An 18,976-nucleotide genomic window follows, 5' to 3' on the forward strand; every position below is an offset into this window, starting at 1 on the left:
ACCTCAACAAAAAATTTACAAAAACAAAAAGCAACAAAAGCGCGACAAAAAATGTGCCCGAGAAGCAACAGAAAAGTGATGAAAATGTGGCAAAAAGAGACATAAAAATATGAAACAAAAGAAAAGAAACAAAAAGCGGTAAGGCAACAAAAAGTAACAAAAACATAACAAAAAAAACGGCCCAAGAAGCAACAAAAAAGTGACAAAAACGTGTCAAAAAAATTAACAAAAAAAACATAAAAAAACGCAACAAAAAGCGACAAAAAACGTGCTGGAAAAGCACCAAAAAGTAACAAAAGCACGACAAAAAAACAAGAACAACAACAAAAAACCATGGTGACAATGTAACAAAAGTGATCACTTTTTGTAAGCTTTTAGATTTGGGTAAAGCCGAACTGGAGAAAAGGTGCTCAGTTCAAGCGGGGGGTAGGAGATTAAAATCTGGTTTAATGATGTTAGTTTGAATACTTTATATTTTGTGCCTTTATTTCACTAAAATATGCTGTTTTCAATCAAACAGGTCTAAATAAAACCCCCACTTCAGTATCCCGGGACCCCCCAGCAGGTCCCGGCCCTCGCTTTGGGAACCACAGCTTTACCTACACTACAAAAAGTAAATATCAAGCATTGGCTTAAATGACTTGAATTGAGGAAATGTGTCTTGTTTTGAGCGTTTTTCACTCATTTAGACACTTTTCCTGATTGGACCGAGTTTACTTTGCTTGTTTGAGGACATTTCAGACCAGTTCTAAGGTAAATCTCGCTTGAAATAAGAAAGTAAAATTGCCAATGAGATAAGACCAATTTTCTTACCCCATTGGCAAAGAAAATGACCTGAAATAAGGACGAAATGTATCGAAACGAGTCAGAAACATCTCAGAACAAGTGAAATAATCTGAAACAACTGCCCAAGAACTTCTTAAGTAGTCAAAACAACTAAAATTTGGATTATTATGCTCAAATTGAGATGTTTATACTGATCTAGTTAATTACTTTTTGCAGTGTCCAGCACTTTGGGTGTCTTGAATGGTGCTTTTAACATTGTTTTTCATCATTATAAAAATAGCTAAGGCTCATATTTGATTACGTTATCACTCTCTTACAATATGCACAGTATTTAGTCCAGGTCATTACTTCGAACCGCACGGCACTGCAATAAACAGCAGAAGAAAATGGTGAACCTCAGACTCAAGACTAAATTTAGTCAGTTACCCAACCTCCAATAAAACCTGCCTTAGCGTCTCAGAAAACACTGCATTGACACAAAGAACCACGGGCTTACACCGCTGTTGTGTCAAAAAGAAACCAGAAGATCCGACGCATTGAGACAACTCAGCTTTTAAGACGCGCTTCACACTCCTCTCAGATCCCGCTCACACCTTTCGTGAACGTGACGCCGTCTGAGGCCGCGGGACGTTGCTCATTCTCGTATTTTCGTCCTGGAAGTTACAAATATAGCCCTGCGACAGTTTGGTAAACACTGCTTGTTGTTCCCACAGTTGAGACTCGCAGAGGGATCCCGGCGTGGACGCAGACGCACCGCAAAGTGACACACCGGTCGTCTTAACCATTCAAAGTGACACACACGTCCACTAATAGTAGGAGTAGTAATGATAATGGTGAGCTGTTTGTGCCGGCTGAGTGTACACCGGTGCTTTGTGATGCCCACTGTTGATCTTAAAAGGCCCATACAAGCCCTTTGTCATGGCACAGTTTAAAATATGTGCTTATGTCTCTGCGCGGGGAAGTGTCTTCAGAGGAGGTGGGTATATACTGCTGATGTTCACTTTTGTGGCATTGTTTACACCAAAAATAATATAGGGATAAAGGAAAGGGGCTAAAAAGTAAAAAGTAAGCAACAAACATTTTTCCCATTTTGATCATCATCGTCAAGAAGTCTGAATTACTCATTGTTTGGAGAATCGTGTTAAGCAAACAAGAATACGTGCTTTTCTATGGCTGGCTTGTCTGATTAGTTTGGTAGCATGTGCTTGGGCTACACAGTTCTAGAGCAGTGGTTCCCAAAGTGGGTGCCGGGACCTCCTGCAGGGTCGCTGGACACTGAAGAGGGGGTCGTAAGATGATTTAGAGACAAGACAAGACATTTCTGACATTGAATTTGATGTGTTTTTGATTAAAAGCTGAATATTTGAGTGAAATGAAGTCAAATATCAAAATACAATATCCAAACTAATGACATTAAAGCAGATTTTGAATGTTTGGCACCTTAAATTGTTATAAATGTTATTTCATTTTACAGAAGGGGGTTCCGGGTTGTTTGTTGAGTGATTTTGGGGGTCTTGGCCACAGACATATACAAGGCTAGATGTATTAAAGGGACTATAGGGAGTTTAAAAATGTTAAAAGTAAGTATTTTCCTCCCCCTACCTGTTCCAGCCATGTCCTAATGTGTAGAATGAGCCCAGACCTGTTCACCACAACTGCCTCTAAAATCCTGCCCTGTCACTCAAAAAGGTGTCACTTCGGCCCGAATTGCCGTCATGCACAAGCTTAATATAGAAGGCGCAGTTACACATATGGCCTGAGGTGGCAGTAGTGAGCATAAAATGGCGAACTTGCATCCAGCCCCTTTAAGGCAGAGTCACTTCCGGCATAACCGGCGGCCATCTTGCCACAGGGAAGCTTCCTGGCGAGCTCAAGTAAGTGAGTGATCAGCACGAACACAAATCCTCATATCTCGCTGAAATCTCGACGGATTTACAAACGGTTTGGTTTCGTTATTAACGTGGCTATAATTCTGAACATGTTGAAATAAAGGTTTTCTTTTTTTATTCATATGTATGCAGTGTCATACCTACATCTCCGAGGTTTATAACAAGAAAATAAGCAAGTTATGGTTATTTAAAAGTATATACACCATAAAACACAATGTTACGAGTGAGCGAGCTCCCTGTGGCAAGATGGCCGCCGTGCGTGGACGTCGCCCCCCATTGGCCAGCAGCGCGTACGAGACATCTAGCCTTTATATATATCTATGGTCTTGACCGGTATAATTTTATTTTTAATAATTTTCCTCAGTCATTGAACATTTAGAATAAATAAGACACATATTTATTGCTGACATTACTGACAATAATGTTATGACAATATTAACGAGCACCAAATATGTGTAAAAGAGATTTTTTTACCATGCTACAATGTTGTTTCCCCACTTCTCGACCTCTTGCAAAGTTTAATCCTCTCATTGCAAAGTAAAAACACTCGCCATCGCTTCACTGCAGCCACACAAGACGAGCAGTGTATTTCTTTTTTCTTTATTGAAACTGCTGTGAAGGGGACCAGGCAGAGGGGGGAGTGGGAGGGGCTTATGGCAGCTCACTTGGATGATCAGGAAGTTAGATAATTTGTTTTTGCCATGTTTAAGATCTTTATTGCATTTTCTAACCAAGATAGTGATGCAAATGTGTTTGACATCATAACCAAATGCCTGTAAAAAGGATAATACCCCATCTTCACTATTGAAAATCAGAGAAAAGTATGAACTATGAATAATTCTATGATGTTACTTCTTTCTCAAGTTGTACTTCAAACATAAAGGGGAATTCTATTAAAAGCTAGATGAAGGCTTTCCAGTTTTATTATATTGGCCTATAATTGCTTATCAATACTGTTTAGCTGGAGCTCATCGTCCTAAAGGCGCAGTTTAGTTATATTCTCAACACGCCACATTATTTTCTTAGGATGAATGTCTCAAGACAAATAAAATGATTTCAAAAAAGCATTTGTGCATTTCTATCAGTGCTGTGTTCTTGCACGACAGAAGGATTAAAAGCAAAGTTCAGGGGTTGTGTTCCTAAAGGCCTTTTCCTGTTCCAGGGAGTGAGTAAACATTGAACAGCTGTGTGCGATCGATACAGTGGAATCAGAGAACAGACAGATGTGCGGGACGATACGTGATCAAACACACCTGGATGTGACTGAGAAGAACAGGTCAACCGTGTCATTTTAGGTCATGTTTGTCTGTGGTCCAACATACCAGATCAATCTCCGCTGTAAAATGTGGAGGCTGTTGAAAGCATGTGTTTGCAATAGGCTGCGGCTCAGTGGTGAGATTAACCCCTTAACTCCCACCTGAACCGAGCACATTTTCTCCAGTTTGGCTTTACCCCAATCCAAAAGCTTCTGGAAAAAAGGTGAGAAAATAATGACAGAACTGAGACGAAAACAATGATGAAGATGTGACAAGAAAGGGAGAAAAGTAAGACAAAAACGGACAAAGAATGGACAAAAAAATAATGAAAAAGTGGCAAAAATGTCACAAAAATTTCCAAAAATGTACAAAAAAATGACAAAAATGTGACAAAAAATTGACAAAAGAATTGACAAAAAAGGACAAAAAATGACGAAAAATTTACAAAAATGGACGAAAAAAATAATAAAAAAGTGGCAAAAAATTGACCAAAAAATTATGAAATAATTATGAAAAAGTAGCAAAAATGTGATAAAAGATTTACAAAAAATTGACAAAAATGTGACAAAAAATTGGCAAAACAATTGACAAAAAAAGGACAAAAATTGACATAAAGTGGCAAAAAATGACGAAGAATTTACATAAAATTGAAGAAAAAATAACAAAAAAGTGGCAAAAAATTGACCAAAAAATTATGAAAAAAATATGAAAAAGTGGCAAAAAGTGACAAAAAATTTACAAACAATTAAAAAAAAAAAAAAAGAAAAGTTACAAAAATGAGTTGAAAACCCCCCAAAAAATGATGGAAAAAAAATCTGACGTGAGGGAAAAGATCCATTCAGATGAGTTTTGTAGATCTTAGCTTTCAAATGAGGTGTTACACTGGCTTCAGGATTTGGGTAAAGCTGAACTGGAGAAAATGCTCACGGTTCAGGCGGGAGTTAAGAGGTTAAAGGACACATTACAGGAGTCCAGCTTTGAGGACTTAGAGTTTTATGGGCTTACAGATATAAAGATCTTCTCTGGGGATCATCGAAGAAATAGGCTGTTATAACCAGCGCACTATATGTAGCTTTATGACTAAGCCTATTGATTTTTATGTTAAAAAGCAAAACAAGACATCCGGGAGTAACACACACATTTGCCATGATAACAAATATTAAACATTTATTTCTTCATATAAGTCGAATTGTGAAAGTTGAGAGACAAAGAACTCTCTCATCCATTGTCTCAACTCTCACAACAGAGTCTCAGTGAAATGAAAGAGGGAGTTCATTGTCTCGACTCTCACTGAGTTGACACAATAAGAAGTGGGAATGTAAATTTTGAATTGTAAGTTGTGGTCCAGACTCATTCCTTACCTGAACACACACACATTTCCTTACACATTATATACATCGCAATTGTTCACAGGGATGAGTTTACAGAACGTTTAGGGAGCAATACAGCCGCAGTAAGACCTCATTGTGTATAAAGCAAGTTTAAATCGGCGACTGGACTGACTGAGTTGAGGCTTGTTTCGCTTTATCTACAGAAGCTTCTTCTTGTGGTTTGAAAATTTGACAAGTAAACACAAGTTAGAGATAAGATACGATAAGATAATCCTTTATTGATCTCACAAAGGAGAAATTCACTTTGTCTTGAGATTCAAGCCTCTCAAAGACTGTCTATTTAACCTCTTAACTCCCGCCTGAACCGAGAGTATTTTCTCCAGTTCAGTTTTACCCAAATCCTGAAGCCAGTGTAACACCTCATTTGAAAGCTATGATCTACAAAACTCATCTAAATGGATCTTTTTCCTCATGTCATCAGATTTTTTTCCATTTTTATTCAACTCATTTTTTTTAATTTATTTAAAATTTATTATCATTTTTGGTCATTTTTTTGGTCATTTTTTGGTCATTTCTTTTGTCATTTTTTGTCAATTTTTTTGGTCATTTTTTGGTCCATTTTTTTTGGTCATTTTTTGTCACATTTTTTGTCACATTTTTTGTCAAAGTTTTCTCACTTTTTTGTCACATCTTCATCATTGTTTTCGTCTCAGTTCTGTCGCTATTTTCACAGCTTTTTTCCAGAAGCTTTTGGATTGGGGTAAAGCCAATCTGGAGAAAATGTGCTCGGTTCAGGTGGGAGTTAAGGGGTTAACACCCTTTTTGACCACAAACTTACAGTAGCTAGTGTAAACCATTGACAGCTGCTAGGTCTTTTTTTTATTCATTTATTTATTTTTTACAAAGGTCAGCTTTTACAATGTAATAAAGGACAAACAAGTATATATTCCTCAACTAGAGAAAAAAAAAATCAGATGGGCCCAGTTAGGCTTTCAATGATCGTTGGGGATACTTTGCATTGACACTTCGTTGACAGTCCGCTAGGGGGCAGCAAAGCGCTAATAGTCATTTTTAAACCCGGAAGTTTTTATCTTCCTCTGTCTAAAGCATGTGATGCTAACGTTAGCCGCAGAGTAAACAAGTGCTGTTGTATTTTTACTATTTTAATGAACAAAATGTCCCACAACAGCAACGAAAACGAAGAAGGGCTGCGCGCGTTAAAGGAAGAGATGAACAAAAAGGTAAAAACAACTAAACGTGTTCAAATTAGTGACTTTTTAAGCAGATGTTGTGATGAGAAGGTGAAAGGTGGTTCATGCATCTGTCTGTTCTGTTGCTTAATATTTCGACCATTGTTTGTAAAAAGAAAAAAATGTCTCTCCTTTTCAGATTAAAGAGCAAAAGGTTGTTATGGATGAACTCTCCAATCTGAAGAAGGGAAGGGTGAGTACTAGACCTCTTGGTGGCTTACACCCGCCTAAACCAAATGCATTCTGTCCTCTTTGGCTATTATATAGGCCTGTGTAGCACCTAATTTGAAAGCTAAGACCCACAAAACTGATCTTTTTCCTTGCGTTGTTGCTGTGTTGTGTCACCTTTTTAATGTTTTTTTTCTTTCTTTTTTTTTCATTTTTGTCACATTTTTGTTGAATTTTTGTCACATTTTTGTCACTTTTTGGTTGAGTTTTTGTCACATTTTTGTTGAATTTTTGGAATTTTTTTGTTGAGTTTTTGTTGAATTTTTGTGACATTTTTGTAACATTTTTGTTGATTTTTTGTGATTTTTTTGTTGATTTTTTGTTGAATTTTTGTAGAATTTTTGTAGAGTTTTTGTCACATTTTTGTTTAATTTTTGTCACATTTTTGTTTAATTTTTGTCACATTTTTGTTGCGTTTACATCCTTGCTTTCTTCTCATTTTTTGTGGTTATTTAGGTGTTTTTTCCCAACAAGCTTTTTGATTAGGGTAAAGCCAAACTGGAGAAAATGGGATCCGTTCAGGTGGGAGTTAAGAGGTTAAAGAAAGAGCATTGTAGCTTATACAGTATCAAACGTGATGCAACACATTACAAATACCTATCAATAATAAAGTGTACATTTATTCATGACTCTTGTAAGTTAAGTATAAAGTAAACCTAGTCATTTTTCACGACTACATCGAGACAAATACATTTAATTCATTATTATCCCACCTGTATACTGTTTTTACATCCTTGGGCAAGACACTAAACACATCTCACCCCCAGTGTCCATTCTTAACCTCTTAACCCCCGCCTTAACAGAACGCATTTCCTCAAGTTCGGCTTTACCCAAATCTAAAAGCTTCCCGGTGCTTGTAGGCCCCTTGTGTGAAGTCAGCCCCCCCATAATAGTGTCCGATTTGCTCCAAACTTGTGTCATTTATATATTTCACAGCAGGTCCACTGTAGAGGTAACAGGACGACATGGAAAAATGGAACTAAATAAACTTTCTATTGTTTTTGTGTCTTAAACACCCCCTTATAGTGATTACTGTCATTAACCTCTTAACTCCCGCCTGAACCGAGAGCATTTTCTCCAGTTCAGCGTTACCCAAATCCTGTAGGCCAGTGTAACACCTCATTTGAAAGCTAAGATTTGCTAAACTAAATTGATCTTTTTCCTCACATGATCAGATTTTTTTTCATCACTTTTTTTGTTGGGCAGTCATCTGATTTTTGTCAAATTTTCATGACTTTTTTGTCACTTTTTCGTCATTTAAAAAAAAAAAATTTGGTCCATTTTTTGCTCACTTTTTCGTCAAATTCTTATCACTTTTTTGTCAATTTTTTCTCAATTTTTCGTCAACATTTTCAGTTTTACCCAAATCCTGAAGCCAGACACCTCATTTGAAAGCTCTACAAAAAGATCTACAAAACTCATCTAAATGGATCTTTTTCCTCACGTCATCAGATTTTTTTTCCATTTTTTGGGGGGGTATTCAACTCATTTTTGTAAATTTATTGTATTTTTTTTGTCATTTTTTGTCATTTTTTGTCATTTTTTGTCAATTTATTTTTCTTTTTTGTCATTTTTTTGTCATTTTTTTGTCGTTTTTTTTGTCATTTTTTGTCATTTTTTTGTCGTTTTTTTGGTCATTTTTTGTCAAATTTTTTGTCATTTTTTGTATTTTTTGTCAATGTTTTCTCACTTTTTTCACATTTTCATCCTTGTTTTCGTCTCAGTTTTATTGCTATTTTCTCACCTTTTTTCCAGAAGCTTTTGGATTGGGGTAAAGCTGGAGAAAATGTGCTCGGTTCAGGTGGGAGTTTAGGGGTTAATCCATGTGAAGCACTTTGATTCCACTTGTTAAATGTGGGACCTTTTTACCCCCTTTTTCAGCTGCTGTGGTGCAAAGTCAGACAGACATTCAGATCGGGCATATGTAAAAAAAAATTGTTTTCTTTTTTTTGCAGAAAGTTTACACCCAGCAGCGCAACAGCAACATATTTTTCCTGGCAGACAGAAGCAAAACTCTCAGCTCGTGTAAAAGTAAGTCTCAAGTACAGTCGCATTAGTGTGAAACAAAAGTAAGATTCAAAACATTGTCTTTTAACAGAGGAACTGGACATCATGAAGAAAGAACTGCAAGACATCTAAGCCATCTAGACGAACCATGTGTGGGATATTTTGTCAGCTGAGTGCCTCACCTGCTCCTCCAGAACCGGACAAAACCGTTTGTGGACAACTACAAAAGCGCGGACCAAACTGCGGCCAAAATCTCACCGTCCGAGCCTCTGATTTCAGCCACACGTGTCTGTTTTCTGCTCATGTTCTTCATATGAGAGGGGTTCTGACTCCTCAGCCGATTCAAGATCCCCACGGGAACGTCCTCTTGTGGAACGGCGAGGTTTTCGGAGGCCTGCCTGTTTCACCGAACGAAAACGACACTGCTGTGATTTCCAAGCGTTTAGCGTCCTGCGACAGCCCTTCGGAAATACTTCACGTCTTCTCCTCGATGCAAGGACCGTGGGCGTTCGTTTACCACCAAAAGGCCGGGGATTACCTCTGGTTCGGACGAGACTTCTTCGGCAGACGCAGTTTATTGTGGAGATTCGATCGGGACGCCGGAATCTTCACTCTCTCCTCCGTGGCTGCTCATAACTTGGGAGATTGCGCTTGGAAAGAAGTCCCTGCCGTCGGCTTGTACAGGATTCCCCTGAAGACGATCGGTGAAGGCATTTCCTTTGAGGTATTTCAATGGGACAATGGAGGAAATGGAGGAGGTGATGATGAACTTCGATGGGAAACGGTTCATGATGATTGCGTCGCGATTACGAATCAGTCAAGACTTGTCATGCCGTCACCAGTCGCTGCTTTGAATATGTGTTTACCAAATACTTCAGAAGAAAAAGTAAGTGAATCAAATAATCAGCTAAATGGGAAGGATTTAGAGCAACTGCTGGCGAGGTGTGAGGAAACCAGTGAAGTTCATGCTCTCATTGATGTTCTAAGTGAGGCAGTGAGGCGACGCGTCCAGTCTTTGCCTTACATTCAAGAAACTGAATCACCGATAAAAGACCAGGCTGATGTTGCCATATTGTTTTCTGGCGGGATCGACTCTATGATTTTAGCTGCTTTGGCTGATCGTCACATCCCCATCCACGAACCAATCGACCTTCTGAACGTCGCATTCAAGCTCCACGCGCCGAAGACACAGAAAGACGTCGGTAACAAGTCGAAAAAGAATAAAAGTAAGAAGTTAAACGCGGGCACGGAGAACTACAGCGCAACGTCGGCGACTTGTCCTTACGACGTGCCGGACAGGGTCACCGGAAGGGCCGGTTTGGAGGAATTGCGAGCTCTGAACCCGGGGAGGAAGTGGAATTTTGTGGAGATTAATGTGACGCAGGAGGAGCTTCAGGAGGAGCGGCGGGAGAGGATTTGCCATCTGGTTTACCCCCTGGACACGGTGCTGGATGACAGTATTGGGTGCGCCGTGTGGTTCGCCGCGAGAGGAAGAGGGTTCGTCGGAGAGAGCGGTGACGAGAGGCCGTTCACATCCGCAGCAAAGGTGAGCGGACTTTAGACTTGAACTGGGAGTATGGGAAAGTATAGATAGGAAGTGGGGAGAGTGTGACTGGGCAGCATAACATTGAATCAATATAGGGATTAAAAGTAACTGTCCAGCCCTACTATAAGGAAAATAATATCATCATACTAAAAACAAACAAATGTGGCTTTGTGTTTGAGTATGAACATCGATAAAACTCAATTATTGCACCACATCTCTCCACTTTTCGAAACCAGGATTCACTGTAGACCTGTTAATTAAAAAGCACCATATCGATAATTGAGAATGCCGCATGTGTTTTTGTATTATTATTTATTGACAATTTTTCAGAATATTAAAAATGGCACCTAGAACATTTTTTGCACTAAGATTTAACCTCTTAACTTCCGCCTGAATTGAGAGGATCTTTTTCCTCACGTCATCAGATTTTTTTTCCATAATTTTTTGGTTGGGTATTCAACTAATTTTTGTAACTTTTTAGTCATTTTTTGGTCTTTTTTTATCACATTTTTGCCATTTTTTTTTTTTAATTTTTATCATATTTTTGTATTTTTTTGGTAACATTTTGTCATTTTTTTCACATTTGTCATTTTTTGGTCAATTTTTATCAATATCGTGTCATTTTTTATCACATTTTTGTCATTTTTTTGTCTTTTTTGTCATTTTTTCGTCAATTTTTTGTCATTTTTTTGTCAAATTTTCATAGTATTTTTGTATTTTTTTTGTAATATTTTGTCACATTTTTGTCATTTTTTTGTCAATTTTTTGTCACATTGTCATTTTTTTCGTAAATTTTTTGTCATTTTTTATCACATTTTTGTCATTTTTTGTCATTTGTCAAATTTGTCATTTTTTCGTAAAAATTTTTATCCAATTTTTGTCCATTTTTTGTCATTTTTTCGTAAAAATTTTTTAATCCAATTTTTGTCATTTTTTATCACATTTTTGTCCATTTTTTTTAAATCATTTTTTGGTCAAATTTTCATAATATTTTGGGTTTTTTTTGGGTAACATTTTGTCACATTTCCATCATTGTTTTCGTCTCAGTTTTGTTGCTATTTCCACAGCTTTTTTCCAGAAGCTTTTGGATTGGGGTGAAGCCAAACTGGAGAAAATGCTCTCGGTTCAGGTGGGAGTTAAGGGGTTTGAGCCACACTGCAGAAAATTCAGATCAGTTCATATTTAACACAAGCAGCTAAAAAGTCCAAACCTACACATGTGGGTGAACACAAACGCACTCTGAGTTAAAAGACAGATAGAGAAAATGACATTTAGAGGGTGAGAGGATCCGTCAGGAGTGAAAACCTTCCAAACACCGGGTCCTGGATCGTCCTAGAGACCACTGGGAAGGAAAGTAAAGGCGCCACGCTGACCTCTCATTTCTTGTTTCAGGTCATTCTGACAGGTATCGGGGCGGATGAGCAGCTGGCGGGATACTCCAGACACAGAGTCCGTTTCAAGACCTCGGGACATCGGGGACTCCTGGATGAACTGGCCATGGAGCTGGGCCGGATCTCTACCCGGAACTTGGGCCGAGACGACAGGGTGATAGGAGACCACGGGAAAGAGGCAAGGTGAGTCACCAGTATAACAAACTGTATTAGCTTTCCTTGGTTTTAAGCAGTGTTAACTTTGACAACATATTTTAATTTAGTTTTAGTCTTTGTCTTTTGACAAAAATGTTATTCGATTTTAGTCTAGTTTTTGTCAAAAAAATATCTTCAATTTTAGTCTAGTTTTAGTCGACTAAAATTGCAAGTAAATTTAGTCGACTAAATTTAAGACGAATTTAGTCGACTTTGCATTAATAATATTCATTATAATCATGTTTAATCTTGTTCCTCTGCTTCATGGAGCTGCTCCACATGAACAAAGCTCAGAGCTGATCCTTTGGTAGTGAATTTACATGATCTGAGGCTCTTTCAGACGGTCAATAGAAGTTTGGATGATTTTAGTCTCTCCTTTTCATTTTTATTTAGTCTTATTTTAGTCGACTAAAATATCTGGACATTTTAGTCATAGTTTTAGTCTCATGAGAAACTTTTAATTTAGTTTTAGTCCAATTTTAGTCGTCAAAAATAACACTTTGACTAAAATTAAGACTAAATATTTTAGTCGACGAAATTAACACTGGTTTTAAGAGGTAATTTTATTGTGTTCTCAAGTCTTGCCAACCCTAAGGAGAAACTTAATGCTTTCAATTACTGTTTATCACTAGAGTTGACATGCAGTTATTTAAAAAAAAAAAAGATAACATTTAATATGGTATGTGTATTGCACAAAAGAGGAGAGTTACTTTATTGATTCTGCTATGGCTTTAATGAATTCAGAAAAGAAATCTATTGATTAATTTATCTTCCCAAGGTTTCCGTACTTGGATGAGGACGTGGTGAGCTTCCTGAACTCTCTGCCTGTGTGGACTAAAGCCGACCTGTCTCTACCTCGTGGAGTTGGAGAAAAACTGCTTTTGAGACTCGCAGCTAAACGGCTCGGTTTGGGTCAGTCCGCCGTCCTGCCCAAAAGAGCCATGCAGTTTGGATCCCGCATCGCCAAAATGGAGGACAACCGCGAAAAGGCATCAGACAAGTGCACAAGGCTTCTAACCGGATGAATAGATTTATTATAATCGACAGGAGGTAAAATCAAATAAATAGAAAACAGATTCATTACAGAAATGTCATTTCAAAAATAATTGCTTTACATTTGGATTTTGACAGTAATTAATAAAATGTATTTAGACCATGTAGGATTCAATGTTTTGTAGTTTTTCTTTGAAATAGAGGTCACATTCGGTGTAGGAGGGCAAATTTCCAACATCAAAGCGGCCAGAGATTGGATAGACGTACACTGGTTTCCTGCAAGTGACATATTTGAATTGTGTATCAGATATAGAACAAGACTCACAATGCAAAAACTGAGGCTCATTTAGGCATATTAACCTCTTAACTCCCACCTGAACCAAGAGCATTTTCTCCAGTTCAGCTATAGCCAAATCCTGTAGGCCAGTGTAACGCCTCATTTGAAAGCTAAGATCTACAAAACTCATCTGAATGGATCTTTTTCCTCACGTCATCAGAATTTTTTTCCCATTATTTTTGGGGGGCTTTCAACTCATTTTTGTAACTTTTTTGTACATTTTTGGTCAAATTGTTTGTACATTTTTTGTCACATTTTTGTAATTTTTTTGTAATTTTTTTTGCAATTTCTTTGTCAATTGTCACTTTTTTGTATTTTTTGTCATTTTTTCATCATTTTTTGGTCAATTTGTAATTTTTTTGCCACTTTCATTTTTTTGGTCATTTTTTTGTCATTTTTTCATAATTTTTTGGTGAATTCTTGTCATTTTTTGGTGAAATTTTTTGCCACTTTTTCATCATTTTTTCATCCATTTTTTGGTCGATTTTTTTGTCACTTTCTGTCATTTTTTTTTGGGTCTATTTTTCGTCATTTTTTGGACAATTTTTTGACTGTTTTTGTCTAAGTTTACTCACTTTTTTTCTCTCACATCTTCATCATTGTTTTTGTCTCAGTTCTGTCGCTATTTTCTCACCTTTTTTCCAGAAGCTTTTGGGGTAAAAAGTCAAACTGGAGAAAATGTGCTCGGTTCAGGTGGGAGTTTAAGGGGTTAAGATTGAGTTACATTACCTTGAAATGATCCATGACACAAAAATCCCTGGTGCATCTTTTTCTTCTATTGGTGCATTCTGTCGTACATGAAGCAATACAAGTTGACATAAAAATGTGTATTTCGAAAGCATTCTTAGGAAAATGTTTTACCTTCTTTTCCTCAAGAAAGGCGTCTAATAGAGGCAAGCTGTTCTTTGAAAACATGTAATAACAAGGGCACTGAAACACAATGCAGACACGTCATCTCAAAAGTATTGTCATAATATTCACTCATTTTGAATTCTGGAGTGATTTTGAACTTACTGCTCGTCTCGATGTCGTCTCCGTGGGAAGCGGCTTCTCCTTCATACGGAGGGCGCGCGATTCCTCATCCACTTCCAGTATACCATATTTACGGGTTTCTGAAGTTACAACAAGTTTCTTACACAAATAATCCAAATTACCTTTAACCTCTTAAGAATTTTGAAGCTGCTATCACACAAGGTAAAATATAACGTGACCTGTTATTAATACACTCTAGTAAGTCATCCATGGACTCTGTTGCAACTACTTTAATTATTGTGTTAATGGAAGTAGAAAATGTGCAATTTCAATTCAGTTGATACAACGTAAAAAGACCAATGAGCCATAATAGAGCAGTCATTTAGCGCCGCGGACTGACAGCTGGACGCCGCCATTAGCTACTTTACGGAGAGAGCAGCCCAGCGGCCGGCTGACAACGCAGCGGAACGGGGACACCACGGCAACGACAAGGAGACGCCATTGAGACGCAGAGAAGAGAGTGTTAGAATTGTTTAGTTGTGTAGAGAGACGAGAGCGTCAGAGTGGTTTAAGAACGAACAGAGAGGTTTAAGAGCGAACAGAGCCAGTTTAGGAGCGAACAGAACGGTTTAAGAACGAACAGAACGGTTTATGAATGAACAGAGCGGTTTAGGAACGAACAGAGACAGTTTAGGAGCGAACAGAGCGGTTTATGAACGAACAGAGACAGTTTAGGAGCGAACAGAACGGTTTATGAACGAACAGAGAGGTTTATGAATGAACAGAGCGGTTTAGGAACGAACAGACAGTTTAGGAGCGAACAGAACGGTTTAAGAACGAACAGAGGTTTAAGAACGAACAGAGAGGTTTGAGAACGAACAGAACGGTTTAAGAACGAACAGAGAGGTTTGAGAACGAACAGAACGGTTTAAGAACGAACAGAGAGGTTTATGAATGAACAGAGCGGTTTAGGAACGAACAGAGACAGTTTAGGAGCGTACAGAGAGGTTTAAGAACGAACAGAACGGTTTATGAACGAACAGAGAGGTTTATGAACGAACAGAGAGGTTTATGAACGAACAGAACGGTTTATGAACGAACAGGACGGTTTATGAACGAACAGGACGGTTTATGAACGAACAGGACGGTTTATGAACGAACAGGACGGTTTATGAACGAACAGAGCGGTTTAAGAACGAACAGAGACAGTTTAGGAGCGAACAGAAAGGTTTAAGAACGAACAGAGAGGTTTGAGAACGAACAGAACGGTTTGAGAACGAACAGAGCGGTTTAAGAATAAACAGAGAGGTTTGAGAACGAACAGAGAGGTTTGAGAACGAACAGAACGGTTTAAGAACGAACAGAGGATTGAGAACGAACAGAGAGGTTTAAGAACGAACAAAGCGGTTTAAGAACGAACAGAGAGGTTTAGGAACGAACAGAGAGGTTTGAGAACGAACAGAGAGGTTTGAGAACGAACAGAGAGGTTTAAGAACGAACAGAGAGATTTAAGAACGAACAGAGAGGTTTAGGAACGAACAGAGCGGTTTGAGAACGAACAGAGAGATTTAAGAATGAACAGAGAGGTTTGAGAACGAACAGAACGGTTTAAGAACGAACAGAACGGTTTAAGAACGAACAGAACGGTTTAAGAACGAACAGAGAGATTTAAGAACGAACAGAGAGGTTTATGAATGAACAGAGCGGTTTAGGAACGAACAGAGAGGTTTATGAACGAACAGAACGGTTTAAGAACGAACAGGACGGTTTATGAACGAACAGAACGGTTTCAGAACGAACAGGACGGTTTATGAACGAACAGGACAGTTTGAGAACGAACAGGACAGTTTGAGAACGAACAGAGAGGTTTAAGAACGAACAGAGAGATTTAGGAACGAACAGAGAGATTTAGGAACGAACAAAGCGGTTTAAGAACGAACAGAGAGGTTTAAGAACGAACAGAGAGGTTTAAGAATGAAACGGAGAGATTTAGGAACGAACAGAGAGATTTAAGAACGAACAGAGAGGTTTAAGAACGAACAGAGAGGTTTAAGAATGAAACGGAGAGATTTAGGAACGAACAGAGAGATTTAGGAACGAACAGAGAGATTTAGGAACGAACAGAGATTTAGGAACGAACAAAGCGGTTTAAGAACGAACAGAGAGGTTTGAGAACGAACAGGACGGTTTAAGAACGAACAGGACGGTTTAAGAACGAACAGAGCGGTTTAAGAACGAACAGAACGGTTTAAGAACGAACAGGACGGTTTAAGAACGAACAGGACGGTTTAAGAACGAACAGAACGGTTTAAGAACGAACAGAACGGTTTAAGAACGAACAGAGAGGTTTAGGAGCGAACAGAACGGTTTAAGAACGAACAGAGAGGTTTAAGAACGAACAGAAAGGTTTAGGAGCGAACAGAAAGGTTTAGGAGCGAACAGAACGGTTTAAGAACGAACAGAACGGTTTAAGAGCGAACAGAACGGTTTAAGAGCGAACAGAAAGGTTTAAGAACGAACAGAAAGGTTTAGGAGCGAACAGAACGGTTTAGGAACGAACAGAGCGGTTTAGGAGCGAACAGAGGTTTAACCACTGCATGTACCGAGCACATTTTCTCCAGTTTGGCTTTACCTAGATCTAAAAGCTTCTAGCATCAAAACAGCGACGAAAAAGAGGTTGGAAAAGCAACAAAAATGCAACAAAAAGCGACAAAAAAATTGCCGGAAAAGCAAAATACAAAATACAAAATGTGACAAACATGGTGAGAACACGACAAAAACATGAGCGATGAAAAAGCAACAAAACGCTTCAAAAAATGTGACAAACAACAAAAAAACTACAAAAAAAGAAAACAAAAAAAGCAATGAAAAAGTAAAAAAAAAATAGACAAGCATGACAAACGCTTCAAAAAATGACATAAAAACATGCTGGAAAAGCGATTCAAATAATAAAAAAAAAGCAACAAAAACATGGTGAAAACACACAACAAAAAAGCAACAAAAGTGCAACAAAAAAAGCAATGAAAAGGCGACAAAAAAGGGACAAACTCGACAAAACTCTTAAAAAATGTGACAACAAAGTTACAATCACTTTTTTAGGCCTTAGCTTTCAAATGAGGTGTTACACTGTTGCCCTCCAGTCGAGAAGCTTTTAGATTTGGGTAAAGCCAAACTGGAGACAATGCGCCTCGGTTCAGGCGGGGGTTAAGAAGTCACAGCTGTAATATTATTGACATTGAACCTTTAACTTTTTTATAATTTCTGCAAGACCCACCCTCCTCTTTGCACTGGTAGGACAGGACTTGACAGCTGTCTTCACTTTTTGCTTGAAGCTCATGGAATCTTTTAATGACTTGAGTTAAACTGAAATCTTCCTTGAAAAGTGTGTCTCTGTTGGAAACGGGAAAGAACCATGAGAAGTGATGGATTAACCCCTTAACTCCCACCTGAACCGAGCACATTTTCTCCAGCTTTACCCCAATCCAAAAGCTTCTGGAAAAAAGGTGTGATAATATCAACAAAACTGAGACGAAAACAAGGATGAAAATGTGAAAAAAGCGAGAAAAAATTGACGAAAAAGTGACAAAAAATTTATAAAAAATGTACAAAAAAATGACAAAAATGTACAAAAAAATGACAAAAAAGTGAGGAAAAAATGGAAGAAAAAGTGACTAAAAATGTACAAAAAAATGACAAAAATGGACAAAAAATTTACAAAAAAGTGAAAAAAAATGGACGAAAAAGTGACAAAAAATGGACAAAAAAGTGATAACAATTTGACAAAAAAATGCGAACAATTTGACGAAAAAGTGACAAAAAAGTGACAAAGAAATTGACAAAAAAAAAAATCGAAAAATTTGATGAAAATGTGACAAAAAAGTCACGAAAATTTGACAAAAATGAGATGACTGCCCAACAAAAAAAGTGATGAAAAAAAATCTGATGGTTGTGAGGAAAAAGATCAATTTAGTTTTTGGAGAAAATGCTCTCGGTTCAGGCGGGAGTTAACAGTTTAACTGGCTTGTGTCTCCATTCATTCGAGTACAACACTTACCCACCAATTGCTATAACGTGGTCTTCAATCTGGAAATGCTTCACTGCAAGCTGGAGACAGGCCACAGCCCCAAGGCGCTCCTACAAGACATTAGTTTAGGGTAAAAAAGCAATCACAACACCATAAAGCACAAGTGTATAGAAATAAATGGACCTCATTGCTTCTTGTGCCATCGCTGATAATCTTGACATTTGGGAACTGTTTTGCCCACTCTTCAAACGCGGCACAGTAAAGCGCATTGGTCTGAAAGAGAGAAGAGCACAAGTTTACTTATCTTCAAATTGCCTTGTGACATTTCAATCGCAAACTTAAAGCCACTTACAACGACATAAACGCAGTCCACACACCCAGAGGCGGTCAGGGCATTGACCCAGTGCGACACGAGCGCGCAGCGTCCCACCGGCAGCAGCGGTTTGGCGACCCCGGCCAGGTGAGCGTATCTGCCGCTGCTGTCAGCCAGCACGTCCCGCTGGAGCCTGGTCCCGTATCCAGCGGCGAGGATCACGGCTTTCATTTCAACAAGTCAATAATAGTTTACTCACTGGCCTTTTGCTTTCACGCAAGAGCAACGATGAAGATATTTTATACTTTACAAAGCCCAGATAACTTGCCAAACCTCGAGCAACGTTAAACTTTGAGATGTGGCTTGAAATGTCGCGAGATGCTCAGTATGCTAGATGCTAACGTGAACTTCCGGTATTGTTTTGTTTACATTTTTATCACGTGATTTTTACCTTTCTA

At 38.2% G+C, this 18,976-nt stretch overlaps 2 protein-coding genes across 2 annotated transcripts; one reads left to right on the forward strand and one right to left on the reverse strand.

Moving 5' to 3' along the window:
- Window positions 1-8,695: 8,695 nt before the first annotated feature.
- Window positions 8,696-13,034, forward strand: asnsd1 (asparagine synthetase domain containing 1). The gene is made up of 4 exons (XM_079563428.1): window positions 8,696-8,771; window positions 8,839-10,293; window positions 11,686-11,867; window positions 12,658-13,034. Exons 2-4 carry the CDS (start codon window positions 8,896-8,898, stop codon window positions 12,902-12,904), a joined length of 1,827 nt encoding a protein of 608 aa, XP_079419554.1. The 5' UTR covers window positions 8,696-8,771; window positions 8,839-8,895; the 3' UTR covers window positions 12,905-13,034.
- Window positions 13,028-18,956, reverse strand: LOC306968173 (mannose-1-phosphate guanylyltransferase catalytic subunit beta; the record flags this gene model as incomplete). Its single annotated transcript, XM_079563491.1, has 8 exons — window positions 18,558-18,956; window positions 18,389-18,478; window positions 18,236-18,315; window positions 17,456-17,571; window positions 14,224-14,321; window positions 14,071-14,139; window positions 13,939-13,997; window positions 13,028-13,148 (listed from the first exon to the last, which is right to left on the reverse strand). The coding sequence occupies exons 1-8, from the start codon at window positions 18,747-18,749 to the stop codon at window positions 13,028-13,030; spliced, it is 825 nt and encodes a 274-aa protein (XP_079419617.1). The 5' UTR covers window positions 18,750-18,956.
- Window positions 18,957-18,976: the final 20 nt, after the last annotated feature.

This window comes from Gobius niger (assembly GCF_951799975.1).
Source record: "Gobius niger genome assembly, chromosome: 9".
Classification (NCBI taxonomy): Eukaryota; Metazoa; Chordata; class Actinopteri; order Gobiiformes; family Gobiidae; genus Gobius; species Gobius niger.